This window comes from Gorilla gorilla, chromosome 9 (genome assembly GCF_029281585.2).
Source record: "Gorilla gorilla gorilla isolate KB3781 chromosome 9, NHGRI_mGorGor1-v2.1_pri, whole genome shotgun sequence".
Taxonomy (NCBI): Eukaryota; Metazoa; Chordata; class Mammalia; order Primates; family Hominidae; genus Gorilla; species Gorilla gorilla.
The window spans coordinates 51,293,596-51,316,137 of record NC_073233.2 but is presented as its reverse complement, the minus strand read 5'-3'; the positions used below and the strand labels follow the sequence as shown (position 1 = coordinate 51,316,137).

At 57.5% G+C, this 22,542-nt stretch overlaps 1 protein-coding gene and 1 pseudogene across 13 annotated transcripts; both read left to right on the top strand.

The window, feature by feature from the left end:
• The first annotated feature begins 1,614 nt into the window (after positions 1-1,614).
• On the top strand, positions 1,615-20,450 carry TP53I11 (tumor protein p53 inducible protein 11). 13 transcript variants are annotated; one of them, XM_055354722.2, is made up of 9 exons: positions 1,643-1,789; positions 11,708-11,782; positions 13,593-13,669; positions 14,417-14,576; positions 15,170-15,228; positions 15,427-15,475; positions 15,880-15,976; positions 17,122-17,223; positions 17,766-20,450. In XM_055354722.2, the coding sequence occupies exons 4-9, from the start codon at positions 14,448-14,450 to the stop codon at positions 17,897-17,899; spliced, it is 570 nt and encodes a 189-aa protein (XP_055210697.1). In that variant the 5' UTR covers positions 1,643-1,789; positions 11,708-11,782; positions 13,593-13,669; positions 14,417-14,447; the 3' UTR covers positions 17,900-20,450. The 13 variants fall into 13 exon arrangements, with proteins under 13 accessions (XP_055210696.1, XP_018892569.1, XP_004051030.1 ...); XM_055354723.2 differs by lacking the exon at positions 1,643-1,789 and adding an exon at positions 1,796-1,999; XM_055354724.2 differs by lacking the exon at positions 1,643-1,789 and adding an exon at positions 2,046-2,703.
• Positions 19,187-20,450, top strand: LOC101151859 (uncharacterized; annotated as a pseudogene).
• Positions 20,451-22,542: the final 2,092 nt, after the last annotated feature.

The following is a 22,542-nucleotide window of genomic DNA, read 5'->3' as shown; positions in this document are numbered from 1 at the left end:
GACAAATGAATTCATCAACCCAGCTTGGCCCAGCTCTGTAAAGGCAGTGAGGTGAGACTGAGTTGTTGCAGAAATTACTATAGAGCCTTGAGTCAGATGGCTCCACCCAACACACCTTAAAAATAATCCTCATCTAGAGTCACATACTTTGATTGATTAATTGATTCATTCATTATTGGCTATCACTGTCTAGGTGTTTGGCTGGGGGCAGTGTCAGTGGCACTGGGGCATCAGAGTTTATCTACCTTAGTAATCAGGATAGTTTATATTCACTGAGCACTTACTATGAACCAAGGACTGTTCTGTTTACTTCCTTGCCAAGGGCACAGACTCTCCTGCCCAATCCCAGCTCTGGTGAGGACAGTGGGAGCCTGCATGGCACAGAGTCCATGCTCAGTAAACATGAGCAGCTCCTATTAACTCTAAATCTCTACAGCAACCATAGCCGGTTCTTACTATTGGTTGCTCTAGGTGACTTACTTTGTCCAAGGCCACACAGGCAGTAAAAGGCAGAGCCAGGATTTGAACCTAGGTGATCTGGTTCCAGAGCCTGCTCTATTAACCGTTAAGGAACTGGTGCAGACAGAACCGAGACCTGGAGTCAGAATGCCCACCTAGCTAGATGCCTGGGGCAGCCACTCACCTCTTTCTGTCTTATTTACTTGTGAAATGGAGCATGTCATTAGCCTTGCCTTCCTTTTCCCGCAGCCCCCGACCCCGGTTCCTGGCCCACTGTGACCATCAGATCAGATGAAAGAGATCCAGGCATTTCTCTAAGGAGAGCACAGGGTGGTGGGGGTTGGGGTGGGAGAGAGCACATTATTTTCCCACCATAAGGGGTTGAAGGAGCCCAGAATTTGGGGGTGGGGCCTTGTCTGTAGGAGCCTGGTTCTCTCAGGTTGACATGCCACCAGAGAGCCTCCATGACCCCCAACCCTCATCCTCACCCCAGCCCCCCATAGGATGTGTAGAGAGACAAAAGGTTTGACAACTGTAGCGCCAACAAGCGTCCTAGAGCCCCAGATAAGATCCTAGTCTCCTGACAGCGCAACTGACAGCAGCATCTCTGAGGCTGGATTTTAGGGTGGAGTATGAAGAAGGTGGCCGTAGTGACAGTGGGGTCATGTTATTTGGCCAAGTCACACCAAGCAGGGAGAGAGAAGGGTGGGCCTAGGCTGGAAGCCTGAAGGCTGAGTGAACTCAAACTTTAACGACCATGGCCTGTAAAATGGGACTAAGCACAGCGCCCTTATGGGTTGCTGTGAAAATCAAATGAGTTAATACTTGTAACTCCTTTAGCATATGGTGCCTGGCATCAGAGAGTGCGCAGCAAACGGTGACTATTGTCGTGACTGTGTTATTACACACTTGGGTATCACCGCCAGCCAAAGCAGTCCCTTCCATTTCAGGAACCGGCCTGGGCCCGGGAGACACCGCAAGGCTTTTTAAGATGGTGTGGTTTGCCCATCTACGTTGATCGTCCCAAGAAAGGGGCACCGTCTGCAGAACTTGCCAGGAAAGTCATCCTGGGCGGCGCGGGCCACGCCAGGGTCTCCCCGCGCGGCTTCCTCCCCCGGCGCCTTCTCTGGGGCGCGCGTGCGCCCCCTGCAGGCGGCCCCCGGGAGAGCCTCGCGGGGGAGCCGGGAACCTGGTTTCCCCGCCAACCCCCATCCCGCCCGCCCCGGCGGCCACCCTGGGGGCGAGGCAGCCCGGCGCGTGGGAGGGGACGGCGCGCCATTGGCTTGTGCGCGGAACCGAGAGGAGGGACCAGCGCGGGCCGCCAGACTCGGTAAGCCCCGGCCGCGCAGGGCGCCGCGCGCAGTCCAGCCGGCCCGGCCCTGCCCTGCCCTGCCCTGCCCTGTCCTGCCCTGCCCGGCCCTGCCCTGCCCTGCCCTGCCCTGCCCGGCCCCGCACGGGCGGCGCGATGTGAGGCGTCCGAGCCCGGAGCCTCCGCCTGGCATCAGCTCCACGCAGCCCGGCGCCGGCACGCGCGAGGCCCGTAAGTTCTGCTCCCCGCCGCCGCTTCCGAGCCGCGGACTTTCCCCTCCCGCCGCCCGCCGCCTGCGCAGCGCAACCCAGCGGGGCTCCTGCGGCCGACGGGACCGCAGAGGGGCGGCCAGGACCCCGCGCGCGCTAACCGGGCACCCCGGGACATCTCGGCACCCGCTAAGCCCGCTGGGACCCCAGGGGGTCGCCTCCCCAGCTCCCCAAGGCGCCGTCCCGCAGCCCCTTCCGTCTCCCCTGCGCGCTCTCCCCTCGCCGCCCCTCCCTCTGACTCGGTTTCCCCTCTCCCCCGGCTCCGCGGTCGCCCTCCTCCTGGACTGCTTATTTCGTCCTCGGCCACTGCCTCTCGGGCTCGAGCTTTCTGCTTCGGAGCAGGAGAGAAACGGAGCGAAAGCAGTTTCTGTCTCCCCGGGGTCTGACTCGGTCCCCCGCGCTCGGTTCTCTGTCCCCTCCCCCTCCCGCCATTGTTCCCGGCCGGAGGAGTGCGCGGCGCAAACTTGCGAGTTCCCCCAGTCTTTGCCCCCGCAGGGCCGCGGACGGAGGTGGTGGCGGAGTTCCCGCTGCCCACAAGTCTGGCCCGACCTTCTGGGGTGGGGGCCTGGGGGCAGGGGCCCTGGGCCGGAGAACCCGGGGCCGCCTAACGGCTCGGAGCTCACCGCCGGGGGACACCGGCGCTGAGGCCTGGGTCTCAGAAAGTGGGTGAGTGTCTGGAGCGGGGACATCAGGGACAGACTGCAGGGGGAGGGGCGAGGCTGAGAGAGTCCCCCGTCCCCAGGTTGGAAAGGGGCGGGCAGAAACCCAGGCCGCGCCTTAGCCCAGTTATGGGGTGGGTAGGGGACGCACAGGTGGAGACGCCCCCCACTCTCCCTAAAGTCGCGCGATCTGCAGGAAGGGGACAGTGTGGGGCCACTGGCCGGGCGCTGGGTGGGCTAGGGCCCGTGCCGTGGGCAGAACACTCGCACCTACCCGGGGGAGGCTGTGTGGAGGAAGGGCCAGAACGCCGCGCCCACCCCGGCGCGCCCCGCTGGGCGGGGCGGAGCGGGGCGCTCGCCTTGGGTCCCCTAGCTCTACCCTCCTTCGCCCTGACCCAGTCTCGGGCTTCCGCCTCTTCCTGGAGCCCGGGGGGAGTGGGTTTCTTCGCCGGAGAGATGGAGGCTGGGGCAAGAGCAGCGCGGAGGCCAAGAACCCCCAGGCTCCTCCAAAGCCCAGAGCGGCTGGCCAAGGCCCCCTCACCACCCCACTACCCCGCACTTCCTGATTGGTTTCTTTCAAACAAACTTCTTGACGGGGCGGGCCTGCAGGGAGAAGTCACCGGGGCTGCCCACCCCAACTATGTGGTCCCTTGGACCTCCACCCCTGAAGGCCTGTGGAGAGGGGACCAGGACCTGCGGCCCGCAGATCCCAGGGACGCGGGGGTCGTTTTGTTGCAGAGCCAGGAGGGGGCACTGTCCGCTCCTTAGCCTCAGCCCCAGACTTCGAGAAAGGAGAGGAAAGATTTTTCTTGTTGGGTTGTTAGGAAATAAGACTATTCTCCAGGCTTCTGTTGTCCCATCTGTAAAATGGGTCGTCTTGTTCCTGAGGCCCCCTCTGTCCCCACCATCCCAGGAGGCCCCTGCCATGGCCGCTTCTTTCCCAGTCACATGTCGTCAACTTCCTCCGTGCTTCCAAATTTGGAGTGGAGGGCTAAGGCCGAAAGCCCCTTCACCCATGTCCAGCTGTCATGACCTGCCAGTTCTAGGACTGCAACCTATTTTCTGCACAGCTCTGCCTCCAGGCCCCTTGTGGCTTCTCCAGCTCACACCCAGCCTCCCAAGTTCTTTTGATAGCCCCACCTCTGTGGGAAGAAGGGCCTGCCCCTCTTGGGGTATGGGGGAGGAGGGGGCTGGATTTAACAGGAATGCCCCATAGTCACACAGTTTGGGGCTGTTCTTTACTTTTGCTTATTGAACAAAATGTTTGTGAGCATTACACCAAAAATGGCTTATGGAGCAAAGTGCCAGGGACAGTTTCAGGCACTGGGGAGACAGCTGTGGACAAAATAAAAATTTTTGTCCTCATGGAGCTGATGCTTAAAAGCAGGGGGCAGGGGGAGGCAATTCCCTAATAAACACAATAAGCAAATTATATAGTGTACTGAGAGGTGAAGGGGAAAAGTTGTGTTGGGGGTATTGAGGCCAGGGACCAGGTTGTCATTTTAAATAGGGTGTCAGGGAGGTCTCCCTGAGGAGGTAACTTTTGAGCTACAGCCTTGAGGGAGATGAGGGAGTGAGCTGTGTAGACAGCTAGAGCACAGCCCATGCAAAGGCCCTGAGGCTGGAATGTGCCTGCCCTGCAGCTAGCGGGGAGTGAGGGGCTGAGGAAGAGTGAGTGACTGAGAAGGGATGAATTCCTCCCCTTTCACAGGTGAGGGAAGTGAGGCTCAGAGACAGTATATCAGTTACCCCAGGACACACAGGCCAGGAGAGGCAGCTGCAGGGCGGGGTGCCTGATGTTCTGACTCCTGGTCCACGATACCTCCCCGGCACCCTGCGTCTCACTATTTATCCTGCTACACCGGCTGGACCCCTCCCAGGGCCAGCGCAGCATCGTCCTCCTGCCCCAAAGTGACCCTTGCTCTCTCTCATCCCACTTCCTTCCTATGACCACTCCCTTCTGAGCACCCAACTCTGACCTGGCACATGATCCCTAGAAGGGGACCTGCTCTGAGGCAGATTTGGTCAAGGGGGCAACTGAGGCAAGGAAGTAGAGTCTTCTAGTCTAAAAATAATGAGCAGCATTATTATTGAACATTAACTACAAAACAGGCGCTGTTCTGGATTTTTTTGGTGCATCTTCTCACTGGTGAGAGGTTGGTGTCATTATTACACCCCATTTAACAGATGAGGAAACTGAGGCCCAGGGAGGCAGAGTCACTGGCCCAAAGGCATACAGCTCATAAGTGGTAGAGCCAGGATGAAGCACAAGCCTTTTAAGTCATGAGCTAGTCCTTTAACCACTAAGCCAGCACCCCAGGATTGGGGAGACACTCAGTCCTGGACTATGGTTGTGGCCCATCTTATCCTGCGAAAAGGGCAGGGACCCTTCCACCTGCCTCCCCCAACTCACCCAGAAGACAAGTCACCACTTGCTTTTGAAGAAACGGACTCAAAATGTAGAGCATCCCTTCGAGGAAGCTCCTGTCCTTTCCTCTCCCTTCCTCTCCCACCCTCTTCTCCCCTCTAAGTTCCTGAACAGCCACGGGGTGGGGGAGGGGCATGGGGAGAGTGGGGTGCAGGTCGGAGAGGGAGGTGCCTGCTGCATTCTCACCAGACCCCTAGCCCCATAGGATCTGGAAGTCAGGCTGTCCTGATGACGACATCAGCTGCCCTTGAGGGCCCTGACATGGTCACTGGGCCAAGGGGCAGGCTGGCCTATTCTCAGAGTCGAAAAGGACAGGAATTCTTCATGTTCTGCCCATGTGAATGACCGTCGAGACAGGAAAAACCTCCCAGTGACTTCTGAGCGGTGATGGAGGCCATCAGAGGGCCTGATCCCCTTGCCCATAGCAGCAGCTTCAGACCCCCGGGGGAGGAGCCCAGGAATGCCTCCTTCTTGCCACCTGCTCTGCCCTGACCTCTCGCCCTCTTCAGCACAGTAGGGAATGTTCATATTTGTCCCTAAAGCTTTGGAAATGTTTCTGATGAAAGGTTGGGCTTTCCTCTGCCTTTCTGGAAATTGGGCCCCTTCAAAAAGAAAGAGTAGGAAGATAGGACCTGTGTGCCAGTCCAGGCTGAGGGGTGGCGGGACTTGGGGGTGAGGCAGCTTGAGCTGGAGCCCAGCAGGGACCTGGAGTGTGGCCGCTGTGAGGCAGGGCTGGGAGGGGCCCTAGAGACCACATTCTCATTTTCTTAGACAAAGAAACTGAGCCCCAAAGACAGGGCCTGGCTTACTAGTGATGGCAGAATCTGCCTGTGACCTCAGCTGTCCTGTCTCCGAGCCCAGTGACTCAGGACACATTGCCACCTTCCAGCTCCAGGACAAACCTTCCACTACCAGATCTCAGGACACATGTTCCTGGAGGTTCTTGGAAATGGGGCGTGGAACCTTTCTCAACTGCAGAGCTGTGTCATGGAGACGGGGGTTGCCACTGCCACGGGACTCGCATCCTGCGCCTGCCTCTCCCGTCCAGTTCCGCTCTGTCCTCACTCTTTGCAGCAGCCTGGACACTGAGCCCAGTGGTGATGCTGAGATGATGAGGAAGACGGATGCTGCAGCTCCGCCCTCCACTGGCTCAGGATCTGCTTGAGAGACAAGACTGACTAAGGCAGCCCCAGCCTTTGGAATAATGATGCTCTCGAGGGATGGCCTGATAGCAAGCCAGCTGGAGCCAGCCAAGGCCCATCCACCGGGTAGCCTCGCCTCGGCTTCCTCCTTAGCTGTGGGCCTCCGATGAAACCTGCACCCCAGAGGCTGCTGTGAGGATGTCAGTAGTGCAGCCGCTTTCATAAAGCCTCTTTTGTGTCCCATGACTTCTAGATTAGCTCTCTAGCCCCCAGACAGCCCTGTGACTCAGGGACCACCGCCCCATTTACGGTGGAAGGAAGGGAGGCTCCTTCAAAGAGGAGTTTGTCTGCCCAAAGGCACGAGCCTAGTAGTGCAGAGCCAAGATCTGAACACAAGTCTCTTAGTCCCTAAGCCTCTCCAGTACAGCCATTGACAAGTGGATTCACTGCCTGACGGCCCAGGCAATAGATTCTGGGCTAGGGGATCTCTAGACCCCATCCTGCCCAAGGGGCCGATGGCAGCCCTGGGAGGGACCGCAGCTGGAGCGGATGACGCAAGCTCTGGACCTTCTATTCCGTCCCGCCCTCCAGGGAGCAGAGATTCTTTCTCCTGCCTCCCCTTCTCTCTGGCCGGGGGCCTGAGGCTCTGGCTCTCACTGCCAGCACCCCGCCCCCCAACTCTGTGTTGCCCTGTCCCAGACCCCATTTCCAGCTATTTTGTACTAAAGCGATAACAGAACAATGGGTCTCCCTGCATCCCTCCCCAAGTCCTGCTGGAGTCACAGGGCCTTAACCCAAGGGAGGCTGGACCCCAGAGAGGAGTCCAGATGCTGGCGACCACCAGGGACTTTTCCGGGGGAGTTGCCATGGGGAAGATGGGTTAGAGCTCAGTTCATGTCCACCAAACACCCCCCACCCCCACCACCGCACACATTGCACACACACATCAGCTCTTCTTAGGATGTCCAGTTAAAGAACAGTTACCTTGGCTTGAATTCCAGCTCTGCCACTTACCTCAAGGGACACTCGAATAAGTCACATGAGCCTTCGTTTTCTCATGTGTAAGATGGGGGTGATAATATGGCCATTCTCATAGGGTTGTGGTGGGGATAGCAGGGGATTCATGGTCTTGAAGTACTTGCCCCGCTCCTCCCAGCCCCGGGGTAGATGGCCGTGGGGGCAGTCTTCCTTATGAGGGGAGGAGGAACAGGTGTGCTGCCTGCCCCTATCACAGAAGCTCTTGTTTGGAAAGGCAGTGGCTCCTTGGCTGAGGTGTGCAGCAGCAGTGACTCCCCTTGACTCACAGGGAGGCTTGGCCACTGATGGATGTTCTGGGCCCCTTCCTCTTCCCTCCCTCATCTTCCCCACTCCCCCGGCCAGTCAGGTTTCCTAAGCCAGCCCTCACGGGCATAGTCTTCATGCTGGGGACAGCTCGGCAGTCCATCTGTTTCTATAGAAACCAGGCTTCCTGGGAAAGAGACAGGGGGTTGGGGAAGTCCTCCAGGATCTGCATGGGAATGACGCCTCAGTCCCATCTGATCTGGCCAGGGCAGAGCCTGGGCAGCCACCTTATTCATGTTATTAATTGCTGTCCTTTACAGAGTACACACCAGAGGCCAGGCTCCTCAGCTGCACTTTCTCATCATCACACATCACAAACCTGTGGGCTTTGTGCAGAAGTAGTAGTCTGGTTTCACAGATGAGGACATAGAGGCTCAGAGAGGTTAAGTAACTTTCCTGAGGTCACAGAGCAATAAAGAGGAGCAGGGATTTGAGCCCAAGTTTTCCCAATCGTTACAAATATGCTTACCACCTCCCTGTCTGTCATCCTCTCCTGACTCTTGTACCCCCAAAAAGCCCCTCTCTTCCTGGCTGGTTTAGTCTTGGGGCCTTTGCTTGTTCCCGCCTCGCCCCTGGGAACCATGTGGAGGTGCTCTTCCCTGGCCTCAGATTCCGCAGCAGATGGGGAGGTGGGAGGGACTGCAGGGAGTCAGATCTTGGCTGAAGAGGGCCTCTTAGCTCCTCCCGACTCATTCATTCAATCACAAATGCCTGTTGAACTCCTCCTGTGCCCGGAGTTGTCCCAGGCTCAGAGAACAAGACCCAAAGAAATCCTTGCCCTGGGGCACTCCCCTGCGAGTGATGCCACAGCTTTCTGAGGAGGTGGGGCAATGTCAGAGGCCAGTGTTCTCATCCAGTCCTCTAACCTTCACGGCTGCCCAGACCCCTCACTGCCAGGTCCTCTGCCAAGAGCATTTGTACCTCATCTCCTGGAGGAGTCTTCAGCACCCCATGAGTAAGGCAAGTAAGGCGCTGTGGTGTGATCCCCATTGTATTGAGGGCTGAGACTGCTCGCTTAAGGCCACCTGACCAACAGAGAGTGGCCACTTTTGAACCCAGTTCTGCCTAATTGGAAAGCCCTTTCCTGCCCTATGCCACCAGCTTCCATGTGGCCTAGGGCACAGCCTCCCCTCAGCCTGCCACGTCTAACCTGTGGGCTTCTGAGTGTGCTGGTTGGGCTTAGCCTGACAGCTGCTCATTCCACCTGTGTTGACAAAGTGCCTGCTGTGCACCCCAGCCTCACGGGGAGATACACGGAGGAGCACAGTACAAGCCATACCTTCAGACTTGTTGGTCTTGGGGAGTCAAACTGCCATGAAATGACCAGGAGTAGAGGCTATAAGTGGCCAGTGGCTGCAGACACTGAGACCCGTGAGAGTCCAGAGGAGGATGAGGACCCAGTGCCCTGGGAGGGCCCTGGGAAGAGGGGCTGTGTGCAAAGATAGCCTGGAGGAACAAGGAGCATGGTGGGGAGACAGAGTGTCCCAGGGACCTTCTCACTTGGGTAAAGGGTCAAGCAATGAGAACCACTGTTGAAAGGTTTGCTGGCTGATCGGGAATGTGGGCGAGAGCAGCTGGCAGGGCAGAAGGGAAAGGTTCAGGATCCCAGGCCTGGGCCCTAGGAGCCATGTCCTCCCTTCTTGCCAGACAGGTGATGTGGGTGGAGGGGTGGCTGTCCTTGCTGCCCCTGCCCCCAGCTTCCTGCAGCCTGGCTCCTGGGGGAAACCCCCGAGGGCCCTTCAGAAGGCAGTGGGGCAGAGCAGGAAGCTTCACAGCACTGATGGCAGGCTTTTTCCACTGTGCACGGCTGAGTGGAGAAAGGGAAGTGGAAGGAGGGCCAGACTCCTCCCTGGGCAGGGCACTTTCCCCATGGGCGCCCACGTGCACTCCTTCTTTCTCTCTCCACCAGCACTTCTGCGAGGTGAGCGTTCTCACTACCCCCATTTCACAAGAGGGGAAACTGAGGCTAGGAGAGCTGTAGTGACTTGCACAAAGCCATGCAGCTGGCAAGAGGGCAGAACCAAGACTCAAACCCAGGTCCCCTGCCCCCAAAGCCGGGGTTTGGCCATAGTGCACGGTGGAGTCTTCTGTCCTCACTTAGGCCTGAAATAAACACCTGGAGTGGCCCTGAAGGGGAGGAAAGGTCAAGGGGAGACCTCAGGGGTGTGTGCAGCTTGCCTCGCCAGTGGGGCAGGTGAGGGGCTGCTGGGTGGATCTGATCATTGCAGGGCCCAGTCCTGGGGGTGAAGTAGGGGTGGAGCGCAGTTCTCAGAGCAGTTATCTGTGCTGGAAGGTGGGTGTGGGGCCCTCCTCCCTGGAGGTCAAGATTCCATTTTCTCTGTGGGGCCACAAGGGCCCTTTGTGAGTGATGCCCTCCCTGCTAGGGTGGGCTTGGGAGGTGGGCACAATGGTTCTCACCAGCTCAGATGTCTGATGGCAGTGCCCGTGGATGAAGATTGTCCCACCCATGAGTAATTCTGTCCAGGACACTGTAGTGCCCACTCTTCCCAGCCCCAGCAGGTGGGCACTGACACGTCCCACAGCCGTTGATTTGCAGCAGCTGTTGTTGACTCTGTCCTGGGGTGCAGAGGGGAATGCTCTGTGTGTGTATGTGTGTGTGTGTGTGTGGTGTTTGTGTGGTGTGTGTGGTTTGTGTGGTGTGTGTGTATGGTTGTGTGTGGTGTGTTGTGGGGGTGTGTGTGTGTGGTGTCTATGGTGTGTAGTGTGTGGTGTGGGTGTGGTGTGTGGTATGTGGTGTGTGTGATGTGTGTGGTGGGTGTGTGTAGTGTGTGTGTGTGTGGTGTGTGGTAGGTGTGTGGTGGGTGTGTGTGCATGGTGGGTATGTGTGGTGTGTGTGTGTTTTGTGTGTGCATTGTGTATGGTGGGTGTGTGTGATGTATGTGTGGTGGGTTTGTGTGGCGTGTGTGTGCACGTATTGTGTGGTGTGTGTAGTTTGTATGGTGTGTGTGGTATGTATGTGTGTGGTGTGTGTGGTGTGTATGTGTGTGGTGTGTGGTGGGTGTGTGTGTGGTTGTGTGGTGGGTTTGTGTGGTGTGTGTGTGCATATGTGTGTGGTGTGTGTGGTGGTTTGTACAGTGTGTGTGTGGTGTGTGTGCATATGTGTGTGGTGTGTGTGGTGGTTTGTGTCGTGTGTGGTGTGTGTGTGGCGTATGGTGTGTATATGTGTGGTGTGTGTGTATGTACTGTGTGTGTGCAGTGTGCATGTGTGTGCGTGTGTTGGTGGAGAGGGGTCAGCAGGCAGAGGAAAGCAATGCATCCAATGCCTGGAAGCTTCTGCCCGTCGGAGGTGGGCCGTGGACACAGCCTGGGCCTGGTGGGCAGTGGCTGAGCGCCAGCCTCGTGCCCGGGGACTGAGATCTGGGGCTTTGCCCAGTGGGGCGGAGAAGTTAAGAAGTGTTAGTTAGATCCATTTCCTACTCCTCCATGGCCTCCATCCCGGTGCCACTGCTACATGGGAGGCCTGGGGAGGGTGGCAGTGTCTGTGTCTGATAATTGCCTGTCTTCACTGGGGACTTGCCGTGGGCCAGGCACTTCCCCATGACTTCATGGAGATTACAGCTTTTGTTCTCACAGTGTCTCTATAAGATAGGACACCTTATTTTCCCAACTACACATGGGAAGACTGAGGCACGTAGAGGTTAAGTGACTGACCTGCCCACAGGCACACAGCCAGGCAGTGATGGATCTGGGATTCAAATCCAGGGAGCGACCTCAGCAGTTAAGCACTTACCCATTAGGCCTTCTGGCTTGAGCAGTGAGCTGGCTCTTTCTAAAGCACTATCTGTCCATTATTTTGTTTCTCCTGAGACCAGCTGTAGGGGAAAAGTGAGGTTGGCTGTTTTCGTTTCACAGATGAGGACCCCGGAGCTCAGAGAGGAAAAGTAACTTGCTCTAATCAGTGGCTAGCAGATCGGCGCCCCCTCCCCCGGCCAAGGCTGGGAGCTCTTTCAGGACGGGGGCCTGTCCCACCACCCGTGCACCTTGCTCACAGTAGACCTCACTAAGTGCGGTTCCTCAGGCAAATGTGCAGGTGTTTTGCTGAGCGCTCTGAGCTTTTCTTTTTGCCCCGGGCTCCCTAGGAAGTGGGAATGATGGCTCCATTTCACAGATGAGGAAACCGAGACTCAGAGCACAAGGCCGCACAGCAGGAAGAGGTAAGGCAGGACTGAGGGAGGCAGCACATCTGGCCTGGGAGAGGGGTTAACCAGCCAGGAGGAGCTCGTAGAAGGGCTGAAATAAAGACCGACCTTACCGAGTGTTGGTGAGGATGCGGAGGAACTGGAACACTACTGCATTGCCAGGGACATGCAGTGGCATAGCTGCTCTGGGAAACAGTTTGATGCTTTCTCTGACAGTCCAACAGGGATGTACCACACAGCTCAGCAATTCCACCCCTGACATTTACGTAGAGAAATGAAAACTTACGGTCCCACAGAAACGCGGGTTTGTAGCAGCTCTATTCATAATCATCAACAACTGGAAACAACCCACATGGCCTTCAGTGACCGAATGGATAAACAAGCTGTTACACGTACCCCAGGGAATACTGCGCTCCAATAAAAAGGAGTGGACTCTTGATACACACAGTGACTTGGAGGAATCTCAAAGGCATTCTGCTCAATGACAGGAGCCAGCCTCAAAAGGTTCTACGCTTTATCATTCCACTTACATAGCATATTTGAAAACACAAAAGCCATAGTGTCAGAGAATAGATCAGTGGTTGCCAGGGTGGAGGAGTGAGGGGAGGGTGTGGCCAGCACCGGGGAGTTTTTGGGGTGATGGAACTGCTCGTTGTCTTGATCTGGAGCTGGTGGCTACAAAAATCTATACGTGTGCTAACATTCAAATAACTGCACAACTGAAGCCCGTCAATTTTGCTGTATGTATTAAAAGATAAAAGGCCATGGGGAGGCTGGAAGAGGAAGGGGGTAGGCCAGGCAACATCCTTGGCTGAGGAACAGGTGAAGGACCCGGTTCTCACCAGTGGCTTAGTGACTTTCAGGGCAGCCTCGCCTGGCCACGGGAGGGACGTGGCTAATTGTAGCTTCTATCTGGGTTCACCAGAAGGCAGTGGCTAGCAGCTGAGGTGTCGGGACAGCATCCTGGGCCCTCCAGGAGCCGGGTGATGAAAGGTTAGGCCCTGGCTTCCCTGGCAGGGTAGGGTTGGCCTCCTGTCCTGATGGCTGGCACACACCGAAGCATTAACCGGGAGTCTCTTGTGTGCCGGGTGTGGGACTGCCGTCACGGTTACCACCCGCCGCTGTCTCCTTTCCCATGGGGCCTGTGTGTGGGGAGGAGAAAGGCGTATCCACTCGTTTTTGTGGATGAGGAACTAAAGCCAGGGGGCGTAGGAGGGTAGTTTGGCCTGGAAATGACATCACACTCACTAAAGACCACCAATAGCAACTTTTGCAGTTTTTTTCCCAATGCGACATGGTATACTGCCTCCCTAGTTGATCCCGTCTACAGCCACATTATTCACAGACCCCACAGTTTGAAACTGTGTTCTGATATTTGTTCGGGTGCTTTATTTTAAGACACCAGGAGGCTCAAAAATGGGAAGTGACCCAGGGACATCCCCGCACTCTGCCTCTGGCAGCCCTGGCTGGGGCAGGAGGGGGAGATTTGCCTGGGGCCACAGGGCACTGAGACAGCAGGGTCCCCTGCTGGAGGGCCTGGTGGCTTCTGACCCTGTCTGTAGATGGGGATGGCTTTTCTGCCTTGCCAGAGGGTGGGTGCAAGTGGGAATGAGATTCTGGAAGTGGTCCAAGGTGGGAAGTGGCACGACCGTTATTCACCCTGGTTGGCATTGAAACCCCGGGAGCTTGGTTTCCTCATTTGCAGCGTGGCCGTCAATAGCGCCCATCTTGCAGGGCAGCTGTGATTAGAGAATCCAGGGCCACCCCGGAGCCAGCCTCTGAGGCTTCACCTCACCCCGTTTACACTGCTGTCTCCTCTGCATAGATTTGGCTGACTGAGGACGCGACGGGCACTCAGCTTCTCTCTGCATCTCAGTCGCCCAGCACAGGGGCTGGCACGCAGTAGGTGCTCCCAACCTGGCCCAAGATGTTGCTGGCGGTGGGGGAGTGGGGGGCTGGGGAGGATCATGGGCAGACCTGGGGTGCTGAGATGGGCTGGTAGGGGGCTGATGGCCGGGAGGGCAAGGCCTGAGCAGGGAACCTAGACCACCTCAGCATCCCTGTCAACACCCCTGGCAGCCTTCTCTGGCTCTGCTGGGTATGAGGGCACCCCCTCCCTTTCTTCGGTCTTGGCAGGTTTGAAGGGGGGTGGCAGGGAGACGGGAGAGGGGCTCACCAGCCTGCAGGATTGGGCAGAAGTTTGGTGGGGGCCCAGACCCCAGAACTCAGAAGCCCCTGCCCCAGACTTGGACAGACCCTCCCCTCTTCTAAGCCTCATTTGCCCCATGAATCCAGGCTCCTTTCCTCCCCATCCCCCCAGGAAGCTTGGATGTGGCTGCCATCCAGGCCCAAATGCCCTCTCCTGGGCCCTATGCCTCCAGGGCTGGCTCTAAGGCACCATGCAGCCTGTCAGATGGGGTGTGCTGTGTCCACCTAGAGCAGATCAGCTCCCAGAGCCTCAGGGGCCTGGAGAGCATTTTCTCAACCCATTTGACAAGGAAGCCAGCTGTACTCCCCCTGCTGCCCTGGGCTCGTGGGGAGGCCTCAGCAGGCCTGATGTGGGGTGTGGCCTTCCCCTAGTCAGGCCCCTTCCCCTAGGGTCTGGAAGCTGGGTAGGAACTGTGGCCTGAGGCCGGTGTCTCCCCTCAGCCCTTCTGCAGAGGCCGGGCTGGAGGAGAAGATGGCGGCCAAGCAGCCCCCGCCTCTGATGAAGAAGCACAGCCAGACGGACCTCGTGAGCCGCCTGAAGACCCGCAAGATCCTCGGCGTGGGCGGGGAGGATGACGACGGGGAGGTGCATCGCTCCAAGGTGGGGTGCAGAGCAGGGGCCTCCGGCACCCACTGGGGAGGCCAGGCTGACCCACCATTAGGGGAGAAGGTTAGCCCAGGCCCAGGTAGCCGCAGGAGTTCTAGGACTTAGCTGATTTTCCTAGAAATGTAACAGCAATGCCAGGGGAATAACGAGATCGTTAGAATTAAGTGCCTATTACATGCCCGGTTTTCCAGCAGTTGCTGTTTAAATCTTCTTGTTGGCACTAGAAGATGCAGATACTGTAAAATCATTAACCCATTTTATAGATGAGGAAACGAAGGCTCAGAGAGGTTAAGCAACTTGCCCAAGGCCACACCGGTAAGTGGCAGGACCAGGCTTGAAGTCTGCATTTGGCAGAGCCCTGAGCTTTCATACGTCACCATCATATTTTCAGCTTCTTTTTAATCCTAGTGTCAAGGGGAAGCAGGAGAGGGGGTGGCCTCATGTGACCCTCCCCACCTGGGGGACCCTTTGGCCAAGCTGAGGTGCCCAGGCTGGTCCCTGGGTGTGCAGGGCTCTGGGAGGATGAGCGAGTGGGGGCGCTGAGAGCTGCCCTCACCCTGGTTGCCTCTGACCCCCTCTGTCCACAGATCAGCCAGGTCTTGGGCAATGAAATCAAGTTTACCGTTCGGGAGCCTTTGGGGCTCAGGTGAGCATTTACCTGACTTTTTGGGGGAGGGGAAGGCTTGGGGGGGGCAGAATGCATAAGACCTCACCTCATTTGGCCTGGTCCCTGGATTTTATTTTGTCTCATTACCTTCCCCAAACCTGCCATCCCTGGGGATCTGGGCTAGAGAGGGGAGGGTCCCCTGGGGCAGGGCTGTGATCTTCTTTCCACGCCTCCCAGGGTCTGGCAGTTCGTCTCTGCTGTGCTCTTCTCCGGCATTGCCATCATGGTGAGCCCCCACCCCCAGCCCCTGAGGTCTGGCCCCGTGTGGCTCCCTCAGCCCTTCTCTGGCTCACCAGAGGCGCCTCCTCCATCCTGGCCCCTCGTGCAGGGGCCCATCTGTCAGGCTCTGGGGCTGCCTCCGAGAACCTGACTCCTACACTACCATGCCTGTGCCCTCTCCAGGAGCACACTAGGTCCCATGGTTTGTGGCCTGACTCCTTGTCCCAGGAACCCTGGAGTTTTCTGTCCTGGCATGGGGGCGGGTGGGGACAATTGGGTCCAGACCCTGGACTGCCCCCAAGGATGCTGATCCTGCTCCTGGGGGGGAAGGAAGACGTCCGTGGGAAGCATCAGCTGTCACCCCCCACCCTCTCCCAAGCGGGACCTCTGAGCCCCTCTCGCTGCCCGCAGGCGCTTGCCTTCCCTGACCAGCTCTATGATGCGGTCTTTGATGGAGCCCAGGTGACCAGCAAGACCCCCATCCGCCTCTACGGCGGTGCCCTCCTCAGTGAGTACTGCTGGGGCGGGCCCTGGGGGAGGCGACGGGCAGGTGGGAGACCCAGCGGGGCTGAGGAGAGCACGGGGTTCTGTGCCCGGGCACCCCTTCCTTTCTTCGGCCAGATGCTGCAGCCCACACCCCGGCCTCTGATGAAGCTCTCTGCTGGGGATGTGCTGCCATCTTGTGGCCATTGGTGGAATACACCCAGTGGGTTGGAACTTGCAGTTGCCACCATCTGCAAGGAGCGCTCATAAGTGTGTGCACTGCCTCTGGGCGTTATGGTACAGAGATGGAGGAGGCCCAGGCCCAGCCCTCTAGGACTTCACAGCCTAGAGGAGAGGCAGATCAATTCAGTGTCTGCAAAACCCCTCGTACCCACCCTATTTTATCCCCAGAGCCACTTCTGTTTGAACCACTTCTGTTTCCTCTCTAACCTGAGATGCACACGTTAGGATTTGGAATTACAGTTTTTAAAGCTCAGCATAGGTAATATGCCTCTGTTTCTGCGAAATATTCTATGGCTCCCTATTGCCTACAGAATAAAGGCTGAGCTCCTCTGGAGTTAGGGTTGCTGGAATAAAATAAATGCACACCCGGTGGCATGTCTAGTACCAGCAGACACTGGGTGGGCGGGGCCTGCTAGAGGCCAAGCCAGTGGTGGTTCTGCTAAAAAGTATGGTTCATCCCCCCCTCCCCCAGGGGACTTCCTTAAAGCGAGTCCTTAACGGGCTCAGGTTTTCTGTCTGGGAGTCCATGTAAAAGAAAACCCGATCATAGGACCAGGTAACCCATTAACTCATGAACTCCATCAACACAGCATCCTCCTGACAGAACCGGATATGGGCAGGGGCCAGGAGCTCAGTCCTCCCCCTTTATAAAGAGATCGAGTCTCAGTGCGGGGAAGTGACTCGCCCAGTGTCATATAGGGCCTTGGAATGACAGGAGCAGGCTGAAGCAGCAGCATTGAGTCTGGAGGGGACAGGATCGGGGACAGACAGCTTTGATTTGAGAAGTGTGAATAGGGGCGGAGGCGTGGAGTCCAGGACCCCAGCTGTCTTGCAGCAGTGGCCACAGGAAGCAGGAGCAGGCCTCCTGCCCTGCTGGGAGGGAGTCAGCTGTCCCACCCCCAGCCCCCTTTTCATCCCCCTCCCCAGGCATCTCCCTGATCATGTGGAACGCTCTCTACACGGCTGAGAAGGTCATCATTCGATGGACCCTGCTCACCGAAGCTTGCTATTTCGGGGTCCAGTTCTTGGGTGAGTCCTGAGGTGGGCAGTAAGGGAGGCTGATGGGCCGCTTCGCCCCTGACCTGCCTGCTCTACCCACCTGGGTGTGTGGGAAGTGATGAAAACCTGTCTGTGGGGGACTAGGGAGGGGATAGAGGGATAAGGACTCACCTAGCTGTGTTTACTTGTGTGCCTGCACACCTGTGCACACACGCCTAACACACGTGCCTGTAGCTTCCCAAATCCACACACTTGTATCTATGGCCTTGCACACACATGTACCTGCGGCCCCCCCACACCCACTGCCCACTGTACCCAGCACCTGTGTAATAACACACATTCAATTTTGCCCACCTGCTGTGCCCCAGTTGCTGCCACATGGGAGATATCAGAGCAGAAACATCTGTGGGGTTGGCAGGGGCAGGGGGCAGGTCCTGTGCTTCCCACCTGGGAGGATCCTGGGCTCAGAGTGAAGTCAGGGAGACGGCCACACCAGCGTTCCGGGCTGGGGGGCAGCGCCGGGACACATCCCCTCCTCTGACCCTGTGGCCTTGCTGGCCTCTCTCCCACAGTGGTCACTGCCACGCTAGCTGAGACGGGCCTCATGTCCCTGGGGATCCTGCTGCTCCTGGTCAGCCGCCTCCTTTTTGTCGTCATCAGCATTTACTACTATTACCAAGTCGGCCGAAGACCCAAGAAGGCCTAGTTGCCCGCTGGGCCTGGGGCCCTGCCCATGCCTGGGCCAGAGTGGCGCTGGGGCCTCGGCTTCCCTTTGGCTCCTGGAAGGCAGGAGGGTCCCCTACCCTGCCCCAGTCCTGCCCCAGGGAGGCAGGGGGTGGGGGGCCTTCCTTTCCTCCTGGGTACCCCGTATGCTGTGATCTCCTGGGCTTTCAGGCTTGACATGCTGGTTTGGGGAGAGACAGGGCCTCTGCTGCCCTGTTCTTCACCCTCACAGTGATACCTCCTTTCCTTGGGTCTCTTGGCCTCCAGACCCCCTCAATAGACACTGACTAAAGTCAAGCTGGAGTCATGAGGGTAGTGGGCTAAGTCGAGGGTCCAGCCTTTTCTGCCAGGAAGCCCTTCTTGCTTTTGAGAGAGGCTGTGACCACCCCCCCATCCTTCTCCCTACACTCCCAGCCAACCTAGTGCCCAAGCAGCTAAACTTGGCTTCCTTCTAATCCTGGAAAACCCTGTACCCCTCCTCCTCAATCTGGCCCTCTCCACATGCACACCCTGAAAACACACACAGACACACAACACACACACATACACACCCCTGAACACACACACAGACACATGTACACCCATGATGTGAGCAAACACACACACAACACACACACACACAGGTGCGCCTTCACAGCCCAGCCAAGGGCACGCAGGCAGGGTGTGCTGTCTGAGATGGCACCTCCCTTTCAGCCATTCTTCAAGAATGGGCCACACACAGCTAGAAGTCCTGTCCCAGCTAGAAGTCCTGTCCCCACTCTCCTGGCCTGACAAGATGAGCTCTCCTGGGACCTTGCTCTAGGGCACTCTGCCTCTACCCTAGGACACTGGAATGCCCTGGGAGCCCCCTCCCTGCAACCAGCCTGAGTTCAGAGGCAGCCAGCAGCTGCACCCACAGGCCCCACGGACAAAGGGACACACAGCCCCCAGTGGAGACCATTGTAAGTGGTGGGGCTGGGAGAGGAGGAACAGAAGGAAAGCCATAGCGCTCCCTTGCCCCTTGGCATGTACCCCAAGGCCTGATGGCCACTGGGCTCAGCCTGTCCCCCACTCCTCCCTGCTTCCCTGTGAGCTGCCCCCCACACGTGCAGCCCGGGCTGCCTCCAGGGTCTGGCTGAGTGGGACCAGGTGGCCCTCTAACTCAGCACAGGAAATAAGTAGAAATATTTCAGCAGGCCGCCTCCCCTCATCTCCCCCGCCCTGTCCAGCGCCCTGGCAAAGGCTGACAACTGGCTGTCTTGGGGCTGAACAGCCCCTGCCCTGCCTCTGAGGGCCCACCAGCCTGTGCTGCATACCCACCGCCCAGCTTCTCCCTGAGGGCCCGCCAGCCTGTGCTGTACACCCCCTGTTAGTCCCTGATCCCAACCCTCTCCCTCCTGCCAGCACACCGACATACACACCGGAAGTGGCGAGCCCAAGCCCTGGGGACAGGTGTAGGGAGAAAAGCAGCCCCAGGCCTCAGACTCGCTTCCCATCCTGGCATAGAGTGGGGGATGGCTGGAGGGTGTCTATAGGTACAGCCCGCTCTGGCTGCTGCCAGGTGGGCCCCTGCCAGGGGTCCTGACCCCTGTCCACCCTGTGCCTGACTGTCCCTGCACCCAGATACAGCAACATGGCCTGTACCCAGCAGAGTGGTGGCACCACCATGGTTACAGCGGATGCCCCGAGACTCTGCTTGGTAAATGTGGCAGAGCAGAATGGGAGGCTGGACCCTGAGGAAGGGCCCCTCTCCTGGCATCTGTCTCTTGCTACCTAAGCCTGTGCCTCTCCCTAAAGAGCTGCCTCCCTGCTGCCGAGCCCTGGTCTGGCCACGAGCCACTACTGCCTCCCACAGGCACCACTGCCTCCCACTGCTGCCCACAGGTGGTGCCAATGGGCAGTGCCCTCAGGCCGAAGCCTCAATCCCCCATCTGAGCCAGGCCTAATCCTCTAATAGTGATGGTTGGTTTGTCCTCCCATAACTGCAGGTGGATTCCACCTGGGGAATGAGGCTGCGTGTCGGGCGTCTGCTGGCCCTGAGACATCCAGTCTTCCACACTCAACTGTGGGATGGGAGGGTGGCGTGGCCTTACCCCATGAGGCTGTCCAGGCTCTGGCACACAGCTGTGCTCACAAAATACTGGGTGGCTTGGTTAGACCTAATTGTAGTGGAGCCTGCGGGTGAGGGTGAGGGAGGGGGCTGCAGGTCAGGTAAGATCTGGAAGACAGACGTACAGCCTGGAGGGCAGGGGGACTCTAAGGCAAGGAGATTTACAGTTGGGAAGGAGGCAGTGGCAGAGGGGCGAGAGACAGGGGCCCTTAAGTCCAGCGAGGAAAGCTCGGTGTGAGCCCACTCTCCGCTCCGTTCGGGGTGACCTGGAACGCCTCTTCTCCCAGCTCCCTCCAGCCATCAGCAGCCTCTTGTCAAGCTTCTGCCTCGCCCCAGTCTATCCCCAACCCCAAATCAAGACCACCTTTCTTCACGGTCACTATTTATTCTTTGTTCCTTTTTCTTTTTGTAAGAAACATTCACAAAAACCAGTGCAAAACCATCAGTGTGGGCGTCCTGTTTTATATTACAAAACTTCCTCTGGATATATCATATAAAAGGGGGTCTCACAGGAGAGAAACGTGATAAATTAGCTCTGCAATCTACAGCAAGGAACATATAGACAGTTTTTAAAATAGACTTTCAACATATGACCCGTGGGGGAAGGAGGAGGGGGCTTCTGGGGAGACGGGGGTGCTGGGGCCTCGGCTGGTTTGGGAAATCCTGTCCGGGCCCCTTAAGCATGGATAGAGACATAGACAAGGGAGGCTGCGGACAGGCCTGAGCACCAAGGCTAGAAATTAACAGGGACCCTGGGGAGGGGCCCTCACCCCCAGCCCATAAAGAGATATTCCCTTTCTCTAAGAGGCAGTAGCTTCAGAGCAGGAAAGTGGCTTTTGATACAGGCAGGGTTTGTGAAGAGCGGTGTAGTCTTCTTGTTCCTTGCCCTGTTAGTGGGGTCCGAGGAAGTCTCTGTTATGGGCTGTTGTATTTTGGGGTGAAAAGAAACAAAGAGGTATCCCTGCCCACCCCTCCCCACCACCCCCAGCCACCACCAGAACCGGCTGTGGGTTGTATCTGGACCAAGCCAGCTAAACCCTGTTTCTCCCTGTGCTCTGGAGGGAGGCTCAAGCCTGATTTGGGCTGAGCTTTCTTTGCCTTGCCTCCAAGGAATGGCCTCAGGCAGTGTTGCAAATAGCTACCAGCCTGAGCGAATGCCAACAGGAGCAGAAACTGCCTGTCTTCCCTTTCCAGCCCAAGAGGGTGGCCAGTGGCTGGCTGGGGAGCTGAATCAGGGCTGATTGAGGGTTCCTTGGCACATTTGTAGAAAGCTGCTGAGGGGCAGTCTTGTATCTGCCCTTGAACCCACCTTAGCCAGATTTCCCTTCATGACCAGCCCTTTCTCTTGGGTCCTCCCTCTGACTTCTGTGGGCCCCAGAAGCCTGGGATGCCCCTGGATTGGAGCCATAAAGCTGTGCAATTTGCCTCAGTCCTGCCCAGTTTTTTGTTTTTTGTTTTTGTTTTTGTGTGTCATCCTCAGACCAGCCATTTGCCTCTTCCAAAAAGCTGGGGCTAAGCATGTGGGTGGTTCAAGAGGGGCAGCCCCCAGGCCCCAGGCTGGGCCGCGGTACCAGTGGCAGGTCCCCCTGGGTCTCAGGCGCTTAGCTTCTACGGAGCTCAGGTGTCATTTATGGGGTTGCCGGAGCAAGCTGTTAAAGGGCGAATTTGGTAAGACTGAGCTCAGAGACCTGGTGGGAGGGCAAGGACTGGCGGGCACAGCAGGAGGAGATTAGAGGAGGGTCCACCTGAATCTTTGCAGCAGGCACAGAGCTTCTGGCTGCATCTCAGAAGGGAGCAGACGCACAGGCCAGGGAACACTGGGCTCTAGGCTGTGGCTCCGAGTGTCCCTGGTGACTGGAAAGCCTGAGGGGAGGCTGGAAGCTGATACAGGATGCCAGTGGCTTGTGAGACAGAATGAGCTCTTTCTTCCTGAAGAGGGACAGAGGGGAGAAAAGAGAGCAGACATCACACTGCTCCTTCCATCCCTGCCCGTGGCAGACATCACTAATCAAACTTACAGTGCCTGGCAGACATCACTCATCAGGATTGCACTGCCGTCTCCCACTGAGCCCAGACCAAACCTCAGATCCCCAGCACAGCCTCCAGCAGCCACCCCTGATCTATCAGGGTAGGAGCATCTTGCAATCCAGTTGCCAACACTCGTCTAGAGTTTGAGAACTGAATACTTGTGGGTGTGCATCTGTGAGTCTCCCTGCCCAAGCCTGGAGGGAATACTAAGAAATGTGCGGACAGTGAAGAGACAGGAAACCTTGTTGCAGCAGAAATGGCCTCGATGCCTTCGGGATTCTTTAGCCTGGAGAGAAGAGGGCTCAGGGGAGTCAATGTGTGACCTCAACACTCCAGGAAGGAGAGTGGGCAAGTGGGATGCCATGGACAGAGCCACAGAAAAACAGAAACCTCTTCTGTGTATTAAGCTGATGCTAAAGTCAGAGCAGTCCAAAGGCAGGAGGCTGCCTTGGGAGGTAGTAAGCTCTCTGTCCCTGGAGGTATGCAAGAGGGTGGAGAAGTCTTGGCAA

Excerpts from the sequence above, each read along its gene's own strand:
- TP53I11 (XM_055354721.2), top strand. The coding sequence starts at position 14,448 with ATGGCGGCCAAGCAGCCCCCGCCTCTGATGAAGAAGCACAGCCAGACG. Across the intron at positions 15,229-15,426 it reads CGGGAGCCTTTGGGGCTCAG|GGTCTGGCAGTTCGTCTCTG; the intron begins GTGAGCATTTAC and ends CACGCCTCCCAG. Across the intron at positions 17,224-17,765 it reads TTTCGGGGTCCAGTTCTTGG|TGGTCACTGCCACGCTAGCT; the intron begins GTGAGTCCTGAG and ends TCTCTCCCACAG.